This window comes from Electrophorus electricus, chromosome 1 (genome assembly GCF_013358815.1).
Source record: "Electrophorus electricus isolate fEleEle1 chromosome 1, fEleEle1.pri, whole genome shotgun sequence".
Taxonomy (NCBI): Eukaryota; Metazoa; Chordata; class Actinopteri; order Gymnotiformes; family Gymnotidae; genus Electrophorus; species Electrophorus electricus.
In genome coordinates, this window is record NC_049535.1 from 7,148,282 (window position 1) to 7,170,455 (window position 22,174).

Here is a 22,174-nt window from a genome sequence, read left to right on the forward strand (position 1 = left end):
ACAATTCTGGTTGATTTGCACGAAACGAGGGAGATGAATTGACAGGGCAGGCATACGTATGGTGGAGGGCGCTCTTGTTCTTGTGCGTGCGAGAGATGAAGCTCGCGCATAAGGGACAGGCGAGGGCTGTTTCTACTCACCGCGTCCGTGCGTTGGTAGCCTTTCCATTTTCACGTTACATTTTTTTCCTTATCCGTGGATTTTTAAACGTAGTGAGTCAGAAACTGCAATGACAACTAATTTTGGCCTATCAAGAACTTTGCGAAGAACCGGGAGTTTTCCGTCTGCAAGAACAGTTAGAATTGTAATATTAGGACAAGGCGCAGTGGGCAAAACAGGTAAACGGATTACTAACCGTTTGTTCTATACAATTTGTCGTAAAGCATTTACCCCGACTGTAGCCGAGAATGAAATGTATGTCTGTGAGCGTGTACTCGGCCATTCGCGCTTTTTTCTAATGGCATAATAAAATAATAGTTAAAATGATCAAGTTAAACAATGGATCAGTCTTAAATGAAGTAATGCATAAGGAATTAGTCTTGCTCGACAGAAGAACGGCGTTTTTCATGTGCAAAATGTCCCATCAATCATACAGCGCTAATACATAATTCACGTGTTTTTCTCAGCACTGGCTGTACGATTTATCACCAAAAGATTTATTGGCGACTATGACCCAACTCTTGGTAGGTGATGTTGTGGAACAAAGCTGTAGGTTTCGGATCTTTTAGATCCAGTTATTTTCTTTAACAGTATTGAGTTGGTTGGCTAGTTGCGTCATTGTAGCGCAATGAAATTGTAAATGTAATTAATTTGAGATGAGAAAATAAATGAGACTTGGGTAACATTAGAAAATAAGTGCGGCTGTCCCTCTTTAAACAGAGACCATCTACAGGCATGAAGTGACCATGGGGGGTGACGCGGTTAACTTTGAGATATTAGATACTGCAGGACAGGTAAGAGAATTATAAGAGCCTCAGAAGTTATTAAACCACACAATTGTGACTGGGCTAATGAAAATGAATGCTACACCAATTTCGGTTATTTTTAGTCTGAAATCAATTATTTATTATAGTGTGCTTTTTAAAGAAATTGAGATTTAAAAAGAGAGTAAAATCTCGGTGAATAATCACATTGCAGACCCCTAATAAGCGTACGTAAAAATAAATCTATCATTATAAAATGTTTGATTGCAGTTGGCCATGTGAATCTATTTAAATCAAACGAAAAAAATATTACCCTTTCCATTAGCATTCTTAAGCCTATATCATAAGATACATGAACTTGTCTGGTCTCATCTGAGATGATGGCCTACTAAATGTTACGTAAAAAGTGTGACCCATGGGGGTTTTAAGGCTACTCTTGTATACATTTCGTTAATAACTGACGTGTCACGCTTCTCATAGCTGATTGGTAACAGCAGCGCTATCTTGGATTTTCTTTGGAACAGATTCCAGTGTGACTGTCATTTAAGAATTTATTTTGATCTCAGATTTTAGTACAGAAGCATACAGAAAAGTGCTTGTTTAATGACTTTGTTCTGCTCATCTTTCACAAATAAGGAGTATTCAGGGAACTGAATTGCATTATACATTGTCTATAGGAGGAAGATGCCCTGCTGATTGAGGAGAAAATAAAATGGGCTGATGGTTTCGTCATCGTCTACTCTGTGACCGATCGTTGTAGCTTCGATGAGGTCATGCGCCTCTGTTTCTTGGTGAATCACATCCATACAGCAGGTAGCAGACGGAACTGCCCTGAGCCTCCACCCATGATAATAGTGGCCAACAAAAAGGACCTGGAGTTTGACAGGATGGTGTCCGTCCAGGATGGCGAGAGCTTGCGCCGGAGCCTAAAATTGCCCCTGCATGAAGTCTCAGTAAGGGATGGGTGGGAGGAGACAGCAGGGGTCTTCCAGGCACTGTATGCTGACATTGTGCAGCAGATGGACTCCTCTCCCCCTTCATTCCGTAGGCGAGCAGTCTCCAGACTGATGGAGAAGATTCCCAGAATCCACTCTAATTCGGCTCTGGGCTCAACTGGCCGCAGTTTCAGCTTCAGTTCTTTTAGAGATCTCCTTCCTGACTGAGTGCTATGATGATGTTTAATAACAAGTGGGAAAATGTTTTGAAAAGGTTCATTCTACAAGGCATATTTGATTATGGTTATTAGTATTCACTCAGAGCAGAGAAGCATATTGGACAACTACCATACTTTGGTGCATTGGGGAGCAATTCTGTAAGCTTTTGGGTTTCTTTTTCTAAAGAAAACCTGAGAGCAGAACCAGATTCTGAACTTGGACTGGAAGGACCATAAAGGCAAAACACAGTGCAACACCCTTTTGAAGATTGATTTTCACCAGTAACTTTCTTGTGAGCCTGTTCAATTATGGAGCAGCTATAGAAAAAGTTTACAAAAGAGCATCGCAGTGTTCAAGAAAAGATTAAATAAAAATGGTCTTTAACAACCAACACAAAAATTTGGCTGCCTGTGTCACCAGTTCTGGTTCTGTTCCAACTGCATTTTATTTGTGTACCTCAAACATGATTTATATAACTGTTTAAATGTAAAGTGACATCTAAATGTCTTATTTTTAGAGCCAACCAAATGCTTTATTGTCTGTTGTCATTTTTCTAATACAGTTACTTACACTGTATGCATGAGTACAATCATTAAAAATCTACAGATGAATCACAATGCATTTTGTTCCTCTTTGTAAATATTATATATGATATGATAGTAGACTGGATCTTTAGCCACGATCCTTTCTGATGGGCAGCAATCTGAAAGCCAAATCATTACCTACATCAATTATGACTAACACTAGAAAAAGCAAAAACTTCAATTTCACTCAGTCATTAACATGCATTCTACATCTGTAACAAACTGACAAAAACAACAAAGTACCTGTAGCACATGGCATAAAAGTAATTAAAAATACAACTGACTCCATTTAATCATCATCTAGTCAATTAGCGTCACATTCTGCCACACTATGCTTCATGTGAACCAACCGACTTATTCATGCAAATTAATGCAAATAAGTGAGGATACATGATGAAGCACAAAGAACAGCCTACGAGTTGAAGAGCACAGGAAAGACAGAAAATCAGCCAAGGCCAAGAAAACCCATCTTCAGATTTCATTGTAGCTCTGACTTTCCCAAAATAATAGGCACTCCCAACTTGTGCTCACTGCCACTGACCAGTCACAATAAAGGTACAGTTAAGGTTTACACCCCCCCCCCCCCCCCGCCTTTCTATAAACAGGCACAGTATTCAGGGCACGTAATAGTAGGTCATAAGATCAGTGAAGCATGATCTTAAAAGGGTTTCAGATATATTAAATATATATATACACAGGTTTAATGTTGACTAAGTATACTGCATGTTATTGGTATTTGAACAGAAGGAGCCTTTGGGTGCATCACTTCAAACTACTCATCAGCTTCTGAGAGGTGGAAATGGTCATAATAAAGGCTTTGTGTGTGGTCTGTGGAGATTTAAAAACAAACGTGTTTTGTACCTTAGGAACAAAATTAGACCCTTTTAAAAATCAAGAATCAGAACTGGCCAATTCTACAGTACCAGTATGTGGTATTGTCTGTCACACTTAAATCAACATTGTCTTCACTGTTCATTTCAAACCAGAAAAGTATGCTATTACATGTTTGAAGAAAAACCTTTGTGGCACACCTGATTTATGACATATCCATTTGTTAACATATTCCTCTCTCATAGTTTGATACTGCCCTTAAAGCAAACACCACCTATCTCTGGCACCATGTCCAGCATCAGTCTGGAACTTCAAACTAGATTCCTGATTTGATGCTAGCTGGCAGCATGACCAGGATTCACATTCTAAAGATACAGCCTTGACTACTTTGAGTTGTCCTGATTAGCTTGCTGCATTCTCCACAAAACAAAACAAAACAAAAAAAAAACCAAATAAAATAAAAGGGGATGTTGATTAAAATGATCCTAATGACGTATACAACAGGAGCAACCATTGAATAAGACTTACTACAATTCACTATGTCTTTGATGGATTATGAAATAGTCCTTCTTCTAGATCTTGTAGGCGAGTATATAAGGTAAGACTTGTGCATGCACATGATGGGGAGAACTGAAGGCCAAGCTAAGAGTTCCTTCACTAATTTTTGCTTGAAATAGTACAGTTTCAGGTCTCTGTGTGAGGCAAGTTGCTACAGCTGGGAAGGCATGCTTGGCAAAGTGAATAAGTGATGATTAACATGCTGAGAGTCCCTCATTAGCATGCTAAAGTAGAACTCATTTTTAGGAATATATTTTTAAGAATATGGTAAGGGTATGAGTTTCACTTGAGTTATGCTGCTACTCTTTGCAGTGTAAGGAGCAAGATAGAAAAAAACATTTTTCCAGGCCAAACTAGATTCTGTCAACCATCTGTGCTACAAAAAGTGGGAAATGATTAAAATACTGATTAAACCTTCTTGAGCTTCAAATCTAGGACAGACATTGCACTGGTGCAAAAGATAACAGAATCATGCTTTTCCTCCTTCAGCAATGCTTTGGTTTGTTTTATACTTTGTTTTTGTCCATTTGATATAGCTGGGAATCCTTTGATGTCTCACTTTGATATTCAAGTTTTGATGTCCATCACTCATGGCAAGGTTCCACAAGAGTACAGCTGGCAGTGCTCTTACTGGGCAGGAAGAATGACATGCTTCCTCTCTTCCTGCCAGTACAGAGTCATTTAGTAGCTACTCCCAGGGACATCTGCTAAGTCACACAGACAGTACTAAACAGTCAACATTCTCCATCGCATTGGCCTGCTTGAGTGGCATCTTAAAAATATGCAGTGAGTGGACTTGTGTGATACAACACTTAGAAAAGAACACTGGGTGAAAAGGCATTAAATATATTCAAGCTTCTGATTGGCCATCTGGTAACTTGGGACTCCTTTTGTTTGAGATCAGCATAAAGCCATTTCTACAAAAGGGAGGCGTCAAAGAAGAAACAAAACCTTTTCTGAACATCCTTTGCTCCAAGATCCATCTACTGATTTCACCTTGTTATTATTGACTGAACTAAGTGATGACATCCCTAAAGGAATCCTTGCTGTGGAATCCTCCATGTTTAAGCATGGCTGCACCATGGCACTGCCAAGACCACTAGAGTCAGAAGTGAGCACATTTTTTTGTAAATAAAAATAATGAATAAAAATAAAATAAATATAAAAGACAAGCAGATGAAACAAGTTATGTAATTTAATTGGTGAAACCCCATCATATGGTTGTGATCAGTTCATGCTCTCAGATGCAGACAACAAACACACGGTCATACAGCCACGTTTACATCAGTCAGAAGAAAAACACATGTTGAAGGCACATGAAGAGCTGGCAGTGACCAAGCCAGTACACAGACACAGGTTAATGTACAAGCCCTGCAACACAAGCAGGTACAATTCTTTGCTTCCAGGATAGTCAGGTACACAGAGTGTTTGCCTCTGGTGAAGCCTATTGAACTCAAACTCTCATCACTGGTTTAGTCCATGGATTTGGAATGAGGTTTCAGGCAAAGCTGCTGCTGTCCCCTGAGAATGTATCTATTCTACATGAATGCAGCTTCAAGCAAGTGAGCTCTCTCTGCAGCAAATCTCTCCACAAGACACAGAGTTCTACATGTACTAGACAAAGGCACTTGTTTTGAATAACTGGAGTGACTACTGTCAAGTTTTGTAACATCAGGCAGGAGCTAATTCCATCCAGCCCACTTCTGCTTGGGCTGAGGAATGCCTATAGGAGGAACTTACTTTACTAACCATTGTTCTAATTTACCACAACCTGCCATATGGATTTGAGGTGGGAAGAAGGTGGTAGAAAATAAAACAAAAACACACACACACACAAAAAAAACCCCCGCAACACACCCTCAAATATATAATAGAATCTGTATATAGGAACCTGATTTAAGCAATTAAGGATTAGGCAAGCTAAATGTGTGGAGAATAAGGGCAATTTATATATGAGAAAAATATAAAAGCATCAGGAACTTTACACTGTACACTGTGTTAATATTGATTTATATGGAGATAAATGTGAAGGGGAGCAGAGGGGTGGGAGATGCTTCAAAAGGTCAGTCAGACCATCAGGAGTGTTGATGGGCAAGCAGAGGAAAGGGTATACATATCGCAGTATGCTTTCACAGAGCAGAAGAACTGCTTGAAGATGATAGCCCTGCTAACACAGGCATGACTGGATACCTTTGGCACAATCAGAACTGATCTGAGAGCAGGTCACAGAGCCTTTGGGACACGGTATCTCGACTGGTCCTCAGTGTGAGTCGGTACATCTAGAAGGAAGAAAGCGCAAAGAAGTTGTAGAACTTAATGTAATATTCTTTAGAATATTAAACCTACTGCAGCCCCTAATGTGACATGGCTAAAAACTAGCCTGTGTCATTTATCACATTTTAATTATTTATTTTGTGAATGTTGCGATTTAAAAATGCACTTGAATATTTTAATCTTACCTTTTGAAATATCAGTACTACAATAGTCAATATTACAATTAATAGTCATGAGTGTATACAATGCTGCATGAATGTGTGTTCTTTTTACACTGCAACTTGCCTGTGCTTGTGTGTTTGGCTCTAGTCTCAACAGGCAGCCGACCTGTATAGTCTTGGTGTGGATCACACCAGCACCCACAAAGTTAGATGGATTTGGATCTACTCCATCCAGCAGTGCTGTTCCAAATCCAATGATCTATCACCCCCCCGAACACGAACACACACACACACACACACACACACACACACACACACACACACACACACACACACACACACACACAATTTTTCCCTGGAACATTAACTGACCCTTGCAAGTAAAATCAACAGAGCTTATTATAAGCATGCAGTGGAAGAGGACTGATGACTTTTGTCCAAGAATGGAGAGCTCAATTAACATTAATTAAACTTCATATTGGTCATGCCTCATTTTGCAGTTACCTTAGCTTTTGTGACCTCTGTGTCCATGGAATGCTTAGCTTTGAAGATCTTTTGCACCTCCTGCTGGGGACTGAGGGTAATAAATTAAGTTGACACTTTAAAAACTACCCCACACATTATCTAAATTAGTAAAACGTGTAATAAGGGAGATGCTGTATAAAACGGACGTGACAAGGTGACAGACAGACAGACAGACTTATTCCTGCTGTATGCTAAATAATACTGGATTCAAAATGAAAAACTTACAAAGGGCAGATAATATCCCATTTATTTCCAGGCACGAATGAAATAAACAGCAATGAAATATTAGCACTTTTACTATACAGTCACCTAATTATGGCTGATTATAAATATTCTGACAAAGTACTTAAAAGTAGTGAGCATTAAACATCAGGGTATCTGCATATGCATTGTATTGTAAACTATTGCAACCACTGATGCCACACACTTAATATCACCAAAAAAAATATTAAGACCAAATTGCTCAAATCTATAAACAATTAAAAAACACATAGTATACTGCTGCTACAAAAAAAATCCAGAAATGAAATGTTTCGTTTGACAGTGTTCAGTACTTGTTTTCCCCCCTCTTCCTGAACACAAAACACTTTAGTAAACAGCAAAAATATTAGCTGTATCCACTGTGCCATGAAGGCTGCTTACGCGCCAAGCTGCTTCCAGCGCTGAAAGAACTCTTGCGATGTCATCTCAGTGGGCTGGAAAAATTTGTTGAGGGTGATGGGCAGTCTAATGGAGATATTCTGCATACTTCCTCCGTACCTGCAGTGCAGTACACAGCTTTAGAGCTATAGGTAATTTCTGTTCCAATATACTCTCTCCCTCACCCTCCTTCTATAATGCATGCATGCATGAAACATCCAGTGTGCGTCACGAGCTCTGAGCAACACAACAAAGTGGCAAACACACCCACCTGAAATGAACGCTGAGCACTGGTGCCTCCACAAAGTCCAACAGGCACTCGATGTTAAAGACCTGCTGAAGTTGGGCGCCACCATCTACTACAGGGTCTGCAGGTGTTGTATGAATATTCAGCTGTGAATGAGCCATTAAGGACACAATGGATGCAGCAGTCACATAAAAACAGGACTGTTCACTGACACCAGGAAAGACACCAGACAAACCAATAACTACAATATTTGGACTCATGTGTTGACTAAAGTAAATACACTGGAAGTATATATTAATTAACATGGGTAGTTTGTGGGAAAACCTTTATGAAGTTTCAGATATTCATAGCAAATTTTCCATAAAGTTATCATCACCAATATTGAACCTACAGATGTTCCTGGGGTTTAAAAAAAATCATAATTTTAATAATTCTTTATATTTTTAATGTTAAAATATTAAAATGCTTTAACATAATATTTATGATGTTTTATTACTACTATGGAAACCTAATAGGTGGCAAAACTTTCAAAGATCTTTTAAAAGGATATGAGTATTAAGGGCATCTTGACAGACCAGAGAGGCAGAGAAATTCAGGAACTGTGTTGTGGTTTTGTTTCCATAGAACACATACATGCGACCTACAGCAGACAAGAGTGCGGTTGGATGGTGACACAGGAGCACTGAAAACATGGACTCAAGAACACATCCAGGGGAAACTGATATTATTGGTCATGTATGTGAAGTATTTACCCAAGTTCTGTCTGAACTCAGATTTTAGGCCTATCTGTAGAAGCTGGTTCTCATATAGGACTCCATTGTTCTTACAAACAAACCTAAAAGATGGACAACTAGAGAAATTAGCACAAAGCATTGTTCTGAACATTAATTACCTTGCAAGGTTGAAATACACACAGTTAAAACTTCTTTACTGTATTTTTGTCAGGGATAATAAAGTCCAAATACACACATTTAATAAAAGAAACCCAGTAAATTGACAGTTTTTATCTTCTGAAATTACAGGATAAAACCAGACTGAGTCAGTGGTGTAAATTTTACCCTGATATATTGCTTGGTCAAATGTACTTGATCATCACCATTTACATGAATTATATCAGGGTGGGGCTTCTCCAGACCTTGAGAAGTTTTCCTCAATGATTGATGTTGGAGGCACAACAGGAAGGCTTTCTGTGAACACGTCCACCAGCAGACTGGCTGCGTTGGAAGTAACAGGGGGGCTGGCTGAGTTCAGGGCTGCTGCCTGAGTGTGGCCCAGGCCCAGGAGATCTGAGGAGGGGGATGTAGTAACCTGGAAGAGGGAGGAAAAGAGGAGTTATGCAAACAATAAAAGGTCATAAGCACAGGGGATTGGGGTAAGGGGATGGCACATGATGGAAACAACAAACATGAATAAATAAAAATCAACAACTCCATACCATGCTGTTTATATGCAAAAAAACCCCCAAAAAACCAAAAAACAAAAAAAAAAAACCAGAGGCAGTTTAACATATACAAGATCTGTTCATTTAATGAGGGTTAAATGAACAGTAATCATTAGCCCACACCCATGTACTCTTCATGCATCTGAAATAAGCAAATGGTGTGATATGACATGAGGTATGACATCACAGATATTTCAAGGATTTTGTGAAACTCAAAAAAATAAACTATTAAAATAGAGCAATTGTCAAAAAGAATAATAGTGCCTAATCATGTATTCTAGCTATTAGGGATATCAAGTATCATGATAAGTGATACTTGGTGCTAAAGTCAAAAATTCTGAACATCACTGTACTTGTTTGCTATGGTATCGAAGGTACTAAACTTATTATTTGGAGATTGAGATTTCTTCAGAACTGAATCGCGGCATAATAACCCTACAAATGGAGTCGTACATCAAATGCAAAGGGAAGAAAGTGGATGGTAAAAATATAACATGCAATAACCGACCAGGGTAGGCAGAGTAACAGGTTTGCTGCAAAAAGAAAACAAACAAAAAGTCATGCATGGAGATATTTACATCTGAATTGGATGATCACGCACAAGTTATTGACAAAAGCCAGTAAACAACGTGCCTCAGAGCATCTGGAGGAAAGGAGGAAACACCTCAAACTTATCTATGAACCTCAAAAGACAGACTTCCATTATTCATGGGAAATGATTGCAATTAAAAGGTTAATGCTTAAATTTTGTGTCGTCATCAAGTGGAGTCGGGTCAGACTCTGTTCACTTGACAATATGCTGAAACATCCATTCCAGGGGTTCATGAACTTTGGCATGCAAATTTGCAGCACACCAATTTTAAAAACATAGCAAGCTAGGAAGCAATTAGTCATGCAACCCAATGAAATTCACACAGGAACCTGGAAGAAGGTCGGAGCAGGCGCTGAAGTGGGAAGTCTATAAGCCTGCGGTGACAAGGGGGAGAGGGGTGTGTGCAGAAGGGAAATGGAAGAAATGGGGCGTGGTCTGTTGGTTGGGAGAGGGGCTGTAGCCAATAGATCACAAACGAAAGAGGGAGGGGCGTGCTGAAGAAAAGAAAAGCAAAGAGGGAAAACATGAAAGGTTCAGACTTGTAACATGGGTGTGAAGCAAAGAACATGTACAAATATCTATGACAGAAAAAAAAGATCATCAATACAGAAAGGTTATTATTGCCTGAGATCTGTTATCACACCTTGACATTTGTGTTGGCCACGATATGATCATTGCTTCCGTTCACATTGGTACTGCGCTCCTTGCGACTGTCTTCCATATCAGACACAGTCCCAGAACCCTTCTTCTTCTTAAGTTTAGCCAATATGGAGGACTCTCTCTCAGGGAAAGGTGGCATCTCCTCCAATACTGTGGCCTTTTAGAATCACAAATCATACAACTGACTAATACATTAAAAAAAAAATTATGTTCAGACTAAGATTAAGAACACGTTTTTGTTGCAATTTCAATTAAATTCTACTCGACTTCAAAGCACAACAGAGTTAATACTCTAGATAAAAATGAAAAACTTTAAATAGATTTTGTTCAAATTCCTAACATCCAAACACTGGAATCATTTGGAAATGTATTCAGTCCATAAACACAAGCATCAGAACACGTACCAGGGCAAACAAGGACAAAGTTCCCTTTTGACTGTTTCTGACTATTGCTGAGATTAAGGCATTACACCCTAATCTAAAGCAAGACCCAAATCAAACAAAATAAGTATAGGTTATTTTAGCACAGTTGTTATATGCTTAAGTGTATATGTTCATACTGGCTGGGCCATTTTAATGCCCTGTTAAAGGACAATAAGTGATCTGTTGAACTGAATTCTTTCTTGGATGGCCCTTTATGAAGTGGGCTAAAGAGGAGATGCATTTCTCAGAGCTGTACCAGTATGTCTGTGCTAGCGATGCAGCTCAGGCGCAGGTACTCCACAGCGCGCTGCTGCAGCTCCACATCAGCATTGCGAAGCTGACTGTCGGCACGCAGCACTTCCTGTATGGTGCCCTTTACCTCAGGGAAGAGGTTGATGAACTTTACGTAAGCTGAGAGAAGCAGCGCCCGCGTAGGAACTGAACACAGGTGGAACTTTGAGTGGAGCAGGTTAAACTGTATGAGTGGACTGAGAGAGAGAGAGAGAGAGAGAGAGAGAGAGAGAGACTTTAACTGTACAAGGGGTTGACCGATAATCGGGAGCTGATATTTAGCATTTTCCTGAATATCGTAATCGGCAGTTGAACTTATTGCCTTGCTGATAAAAGCATTTTTATAAATGTATGTGCATACCTGACGCAACCCCGATCAACCCACCCCAAAAACATCTGGCCTTGCTTCAAATGTGGATGAAGCAGTTCTGTAATCTGTTTCTACATTCCATCCACAATGCTATTGGATTGTTAGAAATGTGGACCATGTGCCAAGTAAATCAAATCAAACATGGTTTTAAGCATTTATGAGAAACGCAGGAATGAAGCAGCCATTTGCTTCCACAGCAAGATGAAAAGTAAGAACATATCAGAGTTGAACAATGCAATTGGCAAAAAACATAGTGCATTCGATAATAGAATTTTGCTCACTCATTCTCGCATACACACCATGAGACACCACAGTCTTGATACTTTACTGTTTTTGTTCTGATGCACAATTACACTCTAGCCAAACATACCCAACTCATGCATGCAACATGCACCCGACCAGAAACAAATGTATTTTACGCAACAGACAAATTTTTTGGGGTGAAAATGATGTCTCTGATGTTGCATAAAATACATTTTTGACTGAAGGACAAAATTAAATCAAGGTTATTATACCCTGTGGTGAAGGCTGAGGGCAGCAACCCAAGTCTTGGGAGCAATAAACGTGTGCCACCAGACCAAAGAGTCAGCCAGAGCAACCAGATTTTTTCATGTGTTCAGAAGCAGAACTCCAAAGTACTATGTACCTAGAGCGTGGGTCTCCAGCGATAAGGTTACCGAACTCGCCCAAAATGTAGCCTCCCACCTTTACCAGGTTTTCATGACAGGCAGGAGCCTGCAGGGCCTGAGGAAGAGAGGTGGGACAGATTAAAGAGCTGCTATCAAAATTTCATATTCCCCACAAGTGGTGCTGATTACAGGATCAAAATGACATTCTTCAATAGAGAGATGATGCACCAGGAATGAATAGAAGGGTGTTAAACTCATTTTTAAGGCACTGCTTTTCTTCTGTTTACAAACGTGCAACTTTTATAACCATCAAATAAGGACTTTCAGCATTTAGGGACTATAAAATTTGCAGAAGTCTTACTGTTCTTTGGTAATGAATAAACCACTTGTGAGTCAAATTAAGTGCATAGTTGAACATGGTTTACTGCAGCTGAAGGACTAGAACTCTATTTTTGTGGCTTTCTTTTTATACCTATTGTTTATAGCCTTCAGTGATTTAATTACCAAATATCAAAATCAATACGGTATCAAAACTCACTGTATTAAATATAATCAAAAACATTCTTATATGTATTAAAACAGAAAGGAACAGCCCTAGAAGAGTCAAAGATTCTAACAGAGAAACAGCTAGAGAGCAAGTCATACCTCGAAAACAGTCTTGGCAGCATAGCCCTGAACGTCGTCTCTGTTGATGACTATCTGAATGACTCGGTACCACACCTCCTCGCTCACGTAGTCGCCAGCAATACGGATCAGATTTAGGATGGTGTCTACGTACCAGGTATAGTCCACTGCATATTTCTCCGCAAGGATGGCCACTTTTAAGACCTTATGGAGAAAGTGGTGGTGGGGGGTGAGAAACAAAGAGGCAAACAATTTTCAGCAAATTTAAACGTTGAGGACAGCATTAGAGAACATCTGGTGCCAAGACTGACTTATATGCACATGCACACAGTCAAATAGTCATAAGTATCTGTGGTGGCACCTTTAAACTAAATTAGAGCTAAAGCATTAGTGAACAACTGCAGTTCAGACACCTAGAGGAATCCATCTGTCTATAAACAATAGAAAACAGGTTTTTGGGTTTAAAAAGGTGCATTAGTCAAGAGTCAAGAAACATCAACTTTAGAAATTATGGTGAACACAATAACGTTGGGCCAATTTTTTTCTTTTTAGATTTGCTTTTCATTCCTGCCCATGAAGACAAAGCATGCCTCTAAGAGCTATGGTGGCCAGGGGTGTACAGTTTTCTTGCAATACCTAAACTGTGATGACTTCACTTTCGTGTGATGAGGTAGACTGTTAATGAATAATACTTCGCTATTTAACAAGTTGTCAGAAAAAGCGAGCCACATTGCAGCAGTTCTCTCGGTGCGCAAGTGCTTATATGACAAAGCCTAGATGAATGACGAGCGTCAGGTAAGGGTTACAACACTGCTCTCCCCTGGCAAAGAACTGATTTATTCTCCTTAGAAAATAGGCCAAAACGGGCATCAACTCCCATTTCTTTAAACTAGCAAAATAATATTATTTAGAAAAGAATGTTATGGAAAAAACTAAATTGGTAATCAAATTATTAATAATGGACTAATACCCAACAACAATACATTTAGTGTTAGTGAAGACAGAGAGAGAGAGAGAGAGAGAGAGAAGATAAACATACGATTTCTTCCCGGATTGAGTAGTCTGCGGTTTCTAGGTAACTGAGCATCTCTGCGACGATCTGCTTGGCGTTGCTCCGGTCACACATGGCGTAGAGAAGGTCGACGGCACGTTGCCTCACACTCACATCCCGCTCAGTCTGCAGGGCGCAAACACACTCCAAGGTCAGGGCTCAGCATGCATCAAAGAAAAACTGCAGCTTTTGTGCAACGTACCAGGTCAGAACCAACAACCATCTACTAAACGCATGTTAAACTGTTCCTCAGCTTGAGTTCTCAGCACTTAATGCACTGCATATGTGTGTGTCTACAATGCTCTTTGACCCATGGGTCAGCTCACAATGGACTCGACAGAATGACTGTAGCAGGTATGTTAGAGGAAAAAACAGGGGTTCCAAGGACTAGGACTGAGAATCACTGGCATGCTCCCCAACAAGTGCAATGATTACCTTAAGAGCATTGATCACAGTCTCAATGTGTGTTTTGACAGCCTCGTGGGAGAATTCTGAGCTGGCGAGCATGCACATGCTCTCCAGAGCAAGGTAGCGGAGGTTAGTCTCTCTGTGCTGCAAGAACTGACCCAACTGATTACACGCGCGTACTAGCAATGTGGGTTCACTGAGGGTTGGGGGAGGGGGGTGTGAACACGATACAGAGACAGACAGAGAGACAGAGATTTGGTTTAGAATTGGATAAACAACATGACTGTGGGCACCATTACAATGGAGTTAAACTTTAGAACAGTTTATTTTTTCTGAACACAGCGTGTCAATGCACAAAACCTGTCGTGATGGATGATGAGACTGATTGCTTCAAACAGCACAGCATTCTTGGCATTGGAGTGTTGCACTTTCTTGGACTTGGGAGGCTCTTGGGCCTTGTTCAGGATTGTTTCCAGGCATTCAGTTAGACGTCCACGAATGGCCGCATCCTCTGAAAAGGTGTCAACATAAAAGCACAGAAAAGAAAAGGGTAATGTATGAACACATCCATTTAAAAGAAACGCTTAAGTACACCAATAATAAATTTAGCCACAGGGAACAAATCAGTAGAATTCAAATCACATTTGGCATATAACATGACCTGTAGAAAATGTGTGGGTAATTCTGTACATTCCTACACAGTTAATGCAAATGCACGCTCACTAACAAACACATATAGCTCCTGTGATTGCTTGAACAGCTGTGCCCTCTGTTTTTCATCAGTATTTTACTATGTACCACTCAAGAGAAAGCGTTATTGTTATTGCTGCCTATTACATCTTAGGCATGGAAATAATATAAACCTAAATAGAAACAATTACTAAAAACATAATACTGAACTGCAATGAACTTCTAGCAGCTTCTTTCAATACAGTATATATGGGAATAGCTGTGAACCCAACTCTAAAATGGTGAAGAGAGAACTGAATTGAAATGTTTACCAGTAATGTTTTACATTTTGCTAGGGGCCAGGTACATTACTGTCACTACAACACAGAAACATAAAACCTTATGCAGTGGTTTAGTTTGTAACTAGAGAGGGAATTAGATAAAATAATTTTGAAGGTTTCTTTATGCAAGAGTGTCCAGCAGCAAAATCAAGAGCCCATACAAATACAGTGAACTGTTCAAGCCTTTAAAACGCACATTTATGTATTCGGAAGTCTTGGCAATAAGAACATTTAAAAATATGTTTGCAGTATAAATGTGTCCTAAAGTTTCAGCCAAGACCTATCCTTTGGTCAAAATCAGATCAATCAATAGAGATGACAATAAAGCTTCACATAATGTACCTAGCATATAGGACTCCAGTGCCCTCTTGTAAAGCAATGTGCAAGTAAATGTACAGCATGCCTGATATCCATAACACACATATATACAGCTCCCCACCTGGTGGTGGATAGCACTGCAGTAGGCGAAGGAGCTTGACTGACAGCCAAGGGGCAGCAACAAAGTAATACGTGTAGTCCTGCAGGTCTGTGGACGCGGATGTAACAATCTGACAAAGGGAGAAGGCAGAGGGAGGGACAGGCACAAAAAACCCACTCTTTAATCTTCATCAAATGATGTCTTTGAGTGATTATTAGGGATGCTCCAATCAATCAGTCACCAATCATTATCTGCCGATATTCATTCCAAATCCGAAAGACGATAAAATCACTGTATGCAATGTGTGTGTGAAGTAGAAATCCCTCGTGGTGGTATACATCGATATTTTAGTACTATGAACCTCACTGGATATGAGAGAATTTATAACATCAACAGCAAGCATGAAAGGCATGCCAGCACAAAGTCACTAAAGCGAGTTAACCTTTTAGCAACTCAGTTGTCCGTGGGGGGACTTTTGAACATTTAAGAAGACAGCTGCTTGCTTTGTCGCAGAACAATAAAAGCTGCTTTCCCACACCATGTGGCACGAGCCTACCTGCATGCTGTGCACAAGTGTAAATAGCAAGTGGCTATTCAGCACAGTGGCGAATGTTGTACATGAGAAGAGGAACAATGTGGAGACGCTTATATTTCTCAACAAAAATTGGAATAGATTTTTCTTGCATTGTATAGGCTTTAAATGGTATCTTACACTTCCTTGTGCTTTGAAACAGTCCAGATTGTTGACCATATTAAAGTTTTATTCCATAGGAAGGTTAAAATATTTACTAAACTGCTCTTTAGCTAAGCATAGGCCATTAATTTTTCATTGGTTTCAGTTTCTTGTAAATCTACATGACCTGTTAAGAGAATAGAATATGTTGCATGTCACCTTACAATAAAGAGTTGTCAATTTATTATTTATAACATTATAACTATAACAACATTTAATAACTATAAAGATTTCTGGATAACTTAACCCCCCAACCCTCCTGTGTATCGGTCCCAAAAACTCAGCCACAAAAAGCCTGATTGGAACAAAATAAATAAATAAATAAAGGTTAGGTTCAATGGTAAATCAAATCAATTTTATTGTGATGTAAAATTTGTTGTGTTATATATCTCTGTTAATCAACAAACCCAGCAGTCTGATCACCCAGTAGCATTTTTCATGTACCCAAACTGGTATGTTTGTTAATGAGGGCCAGGTGCAAAATACTGTTCTGTCTTTTGACCAAGTGAATATAAATACAACTGCATTACATTTTCAAAACAGTTTTGAGCATCCATCAGATCCACTAAGCAATATGCTCTTTCAAAAACATACGATGCAAATAACTAATGTGATATTTTCATGGAAAAAAGTCCCGATGGTCATATTATGCACCCTCATTTAGCCAAGACATCATCACTTGACCTTCTGCAAGAATGTCAAAGAGGTAAAGAAATCTCAGACTGGTATTTTGAGATTATTAATCTACATTATCAAGTCACTCAGATTTGGTACTCACCTAAGTACTCTCCTCTTTAGCTCCTGTTACAGATTTCAGTGGAGTTTGGGTTAGTGAACTGGGATAACTGAAGCCCAAATGGGTCAATTTACACAAGTCATACAGGCAAACAACAAGGCAGCCCCTATACAGTGTTGGAACACTTTGACTTTCTATATGGACATTGTGAATAACACTGATATGTCCATTAAGTTACATAAGGGTTTGTGTTGGAAAAGAGACCCGAGTGTGTGGATTTTACCCTGCTGAGTCTGGCCACAGCCAGAGAAACGGAGGTCTTGAAGTCATCTGGGTTCTTCTGAGCCAGAGTTATTATAAGACTTGTTGCAGCAGTCACCACCCCCTGTGAGAGGTAAATTAATCCCATTACATACACTATTAACTTTTAGACTTCATAGAAAAGGAAGGAAGAAAAAAAATTGTAAGCATGGAACTGTACATTTTTCACTACCGGCTTGTTATGGGTAAGGGTATGGAACGCATAGTAGGTATGAGCATCATATTCATACCCATTATGGGCAAGTTAGGGCCTGGACCATGATACATAAAAAAGGCAGTCTTCTGTAGTGGTTGCTATGTCAAACTGCATGATGCCATTTTTAGAGAATTTATGAATAGCATATAATGACTTTTGTCTATAGTGCACATCTAAAAAGGTCCAGAGAGCAGACCATAGAGCCACTATCATACTTGGCATCAAAAGAAGAATTCAGATTAACGATCACAACACCTTGTCACACTCCATAAGAAAATGGCCAAACTTCTGCCAATGCTTTTGACAAATGTCAGAGTTTTCAGGGGCATCTACTGAGCTACCTGCCTACCAACAAAATTATTCACAACCCTAAATTCTCCAAGATTAGAAAATCTGGAACACATTTGATGGCCATCAATAAAATGGCAGAAGCAATGAGTGTGATTGAGGCATTGGGGTGAGAAGCTGAGCCAGGTTGGAGCTGTACCAGGTGCTGGTCGTTGAGCAGATGCACCACGCGAGAGGTCCACTCCCCCATGGGGATCAGGTCTGGAGAAGTCCTGTTGAGTCGCAGTAAACACAGGGCTGCACTCTGCTTCACACTGTCCATTGTGTCCCTGTGAAACCCAGAGTCACAGTGGTGAGATTGTCTTTGATACAGCAATGAACTGGTAACAGGTTAGATAAACATATATTGATAGTATTCTTTTCCATAATCTTGCCTTCATTTCTCTATAAAAGCCATAAACTGATGAGCTACAACTCATTTTCTTCTTTTTGCTTATGCTTTTAAATATTGGAGAAAGGTTATGATGGAGGTTATGGGACTGAAGAAAGGGGGTTGACTCCTCTGGTGGCTACATGTGGGGTGGAATTACAAAATCAATTGTTGCAGCTTTAACTCAAGGCTCATAGGGCATGGCATAGAGAAGCTGCTCCCTCGCTCACCCTGCCACCAAGATGCGCGGCACCTCCGCAGCGAAGGCCTCTGCCATCTCTCTGCTGCCCACATTGGCGATGCAATGCAGGGCCAGGTTCATGAAAGTGGGGTTCCGACTAGACAGGTCGTTCTTGATGGCATTGTTGATGAGCCGGATCAAATCACTGTTACTATTCACCAGCACTGAGATGAACAGATAGCCCTGGAAAATGCCAGAAAGATCACATCCACTTGAGAGTATAGGATAAAACTATTCAGTGTGTGAAAAGAACATCATCTGGCAAGATCTGAGCATTCACACCATAAAAAGAACAAAACAAAGCCACACACACAGACTGAGCTATGCCCACTTGCACACAGTCAGAGCCACTAATGAGATGGCAATATTGCATTTTCAGTTGCCCACAAACACAAGTGCAAACATGCCCACTACCATGCCAGAGCACTCACTATCTGTTTCTCTGTGTACTTGTTGGAGCTGAGGAGGTTGACTGCTTCCATGTGACCAAAGTCGATATCATGGCCCAGCAGGAAAATGAAGAGCAGCTTACACACATATTTCTTCTTACTGTAACCATCCAGAGCTTTATCTCCTAAAACATACCACAGCAAGGAACATCTAATGTTAACATATAATGTTTTATAAACAGGTGTGGGAAGCTAGGGACTCTGGAGATCACTTGTCCGCTATGTGAAGTAATTTTGTCTTGCCACTACAGCCCTCAATCGGGGCACACAATTTTGTACAGCTACTTTGTTACATGTTCCAGAAAGTATAATCCCAAAATAAAGAATGAATGGAACTAAGATTAATGGAATTGGAAACTAAATTGTTGAAAGGTTAAACTAAAGGAGATGAGTCAGCAGCACCAGACAGGAAGAAGAGATCCACATGTTTTCTCCACAGGGAGCAAGCAAGCCAGCGCTTACTCAGATTTGGAGTGCTAAAACATGGGCTCTTTTACTGCTAATGTGGCTCAACTTCAAACAGACATGGAACAAAATTACATGACATATGGGAAATAAATTCTCTCAATTTGCCACTTGAAATTGTCATTTTACACTATTATCTTCTAGGCTAAAAATTGTGGAAGTAGCTTCTTATGGGAGTAAAAATGTAAAGCCAAGAATCTCTAAACTACTTCTCTAAAAAAGCTATTTTAAATAAAATGTGCTCTTTAGATGAGTCATATTTGTTGCTAAAAGCATGATGGCATTAGATAAATGTTCTGTTCATCCATAGACTTGACATTAGGCAATCACAGTTTTAAACCCTACTTACACCCACACTTCTCAACTTACCTTTAAACTTGGAGCGAATATTGGCTAACTCTTTGTTAATTCTTTTAATCTCTGCCTCCTTACTTTTACCTGAAATAAAGAGTGCAAAATACACCTTAATTTTAATGCTTGGATCTGACAGTTACACATCCACACAATGTTACACATTGTTTTGTCATGTGCTGATTATGACAAAAAATGAGGATCAAAAGATGTACTAATCTATATTAGGCCAATTGTAGACTAAAACAAGTATCAGAGAACCCACCAGCACATACCCCAACCAGAAGTGTATTGAGCAATACTAACTTCCTTTTTCACCTTCTTCAGCAACCCTGTTCAGACAAGCAAAGTTGTTCCTCAATAGTTAAGGCAGAATTTGATCTAATCTAGCAATATTATTCTTTCCAAGGTTCCCTTGTGCAAAGCTCTGAAAGATAGCATCTCCTACTTTGTTGCTTAAAAAATTTATATATATATATATATATATATATATATATATATATATATATATATATAGTGATATCTGAAGATTTCAAGGAGAAACTGCAGTGTACTGTAGTAAAAGATGCTGTAGTATAGGTAGTCAAAATTGCTGTGAAATACACAAAGTTTCCAGAGATACAGGATGTTTTGAAAGTCCTTCATCACTGTGCAAGCAAAATGCAAACATTAATTTCAATGAGGTTCTTAAATATAAATAGGAAATGAAGTAGATAACTGTCATGTTTAACATATGCCTGGCTTTTAATTCCTCAGGACATTAACATGCTGCACCATAAACTAGCATCAATCTAACACAGCCTGTAATCCTCTTTTAAACTGGAAGTCTTCTTAAAGTTGCCTAAAATGCAACCAGCATGCATGGAGATACATAACATATACTGAATTAATTTCAGCATTCCTTTAAATGCCAGAAAATCATGTAAACGTTAAAACTGGATCCTAAATGGTATTGTCACACCATTTATTTAAAACACATATGTTGGTGTGGACTCGAACTGCATTGTACAAACTTAATCTTTTGTCTGTCATCATCTCTGACATAGGCAACACTATAATATGTTTCCAAAAGCTTAAATAGAATTTCCTTTTTAAATGTAATAATTTTCTATTATAGTTATATTATCTTTACTTTCTGTGTAAACCGTTTTGCGCTTAGACATCTTCCCCAACGATCGTTTAACAATTTGTGCATCAGTGACAGTTTCCTTAATTGGTGCTATCTTTTCACAGTGGCTCGTAACAGTGCACGCCACATACATTTTTGAAGCTAATCCATCAGATAACCTAGATACATATTAACCATGGGACATACATTTAATGAACGGTATGTAATTTTTATTTTTCGTGTAAATCCTCTCTTACAAATCTCACACAGGGTCACGTGTGCTAATCAAAAGTTGGTTAAAATCTAAGGGTCGTTTAAAAAATTTAAATTAACCAACATAACTGCAGAAAATTGCATGTTGCTTTGAATTAAAATGAGGTTTCCGTGTACGATAATGCTTGCCATCTTGTTCTATTTATGTTTCTTGCTTAAGATAGCAGGAAGGTTATAACCTTAATAATCATCTGACGTCTCTCTGCAGGAGGGATGGAGATATAATCCTTAGCTCAAGCTTTAAACCACCTAGTCTAGCTGGCTAGTTGTAATTTACGATAAGGTTCAAATCAAAGTATCCAAAAGATGTTATCCACACCCATTTGATCCGCTAGGCAGCTACCTTACAGCGGTAAGACAAATTAACATCTTATATCGAATACAGTAACTTGAATAGCTCATATTTTCTCAACATAGATGAATAATAAATGTTTGTATTACGCACAAACACCGAGGTCTCTCCTGTCGCTTAAATTGATCTATACAGTTAGCTAACGCTAGCTAACCAACGGTACTTAGCTTAGCTTATTTATACTAACACCAAGTTCACTTAATTAGCTAGCTAGCTAGCTAGTTAGCTAGCTTGGAAAACACCCATTAACAGTAAATAACTTACAGTTTCTTATGTCAGAGATAAAAACTGCAAGGCCTCGCATTCCATCTCCCTTAGAAACCGCTGGCATATTTGTTGCAGCCGATATTTTAAGTCCGTTTTCGAACCAAGCAAATCAAGACAAATAGCTAGGTTTACGATATTCTTCTTCTATTACA

At 39.2% G+C, this 22,174-nt stretch overlaps 2 protein-coding genes across 3 annotated transcripts; one reads left to right on the top strand and one right to left on the bottom strand.

Moving 5' to 3' along the window:
• The first annotated feature begins 12 nt into the window (after positions 1–12).
• LOC113586070 (ras-related and estrogen-regulated growth inhibitor-like) lies at positions 13–3,234 on the top strand. Its single transcript, XM_027023925.2, has 4 exons — positions 13–338; positions 627–683; positions 880–953; positions 1,601–3,234. The coding sequence occupies exons 1-4, from the start codon at positions 230–232 to the stop codon at positions 2,084–2,086; spliced, it is 726 nt and encodes a 241-aa protein (XP_026879726.1). The 5' UTR covers positions 13–229; the 3' UTR covers positions 2,087–3,234.
• A 1,993-nt stretch (positions 3,235–5,227) lies between these two features.
• Positions 5,228–22,174, bottom strand: LOC113586066 (AP-2 complex subunit alpha-2). 2 transcript variants are annotated; one of them, XM_027023920.2, is made up of 23 exons: positions 22,020–22,174; positions 20,041–20,109; positions 19,189–19,331; positions 18,747–18,940; positions 18,286–18,415; positions 17,565–17,666; positions 15,834–15,942; positions 14,745–14,895; positions 14,412–14,580; positions 13,965–14,102; positions 12,947–13,129; positions 12,319–12,416; positions 11,268–11,499; positions 10,573–10,746; positions 10,259–10,423; positions 9,032–9,204; positions 8,649–8,731; positions 8,447–8,536; positions 7,921–8,044; positions 7,653–7,769; positions 6,990–7,059; positions 6,610–6,744; positions 5,228–6,329 (listed from the first exon to the last, which is right to left on the bottom strand). In XM_027023920.2, the coding sequence occupies exons 1-23, from the start codon at positions 22,084–22,086 to the stop codon at positions 6,252–6,254; spliced, it is 2,994 nt and encodes a 997-aa protein (XP_026879721.1). In that variant the 5' UTR covers positions 22,087–22,174; the 3' UTR covers positions 5,228–6,251. The 2 variants fall into 2 exon arrangements, with proteins under 2 accessions (XP_026879721.1, XP_026879722.1); XM_027023921.2 differs by lacking the exon at positions 10,259–10,423.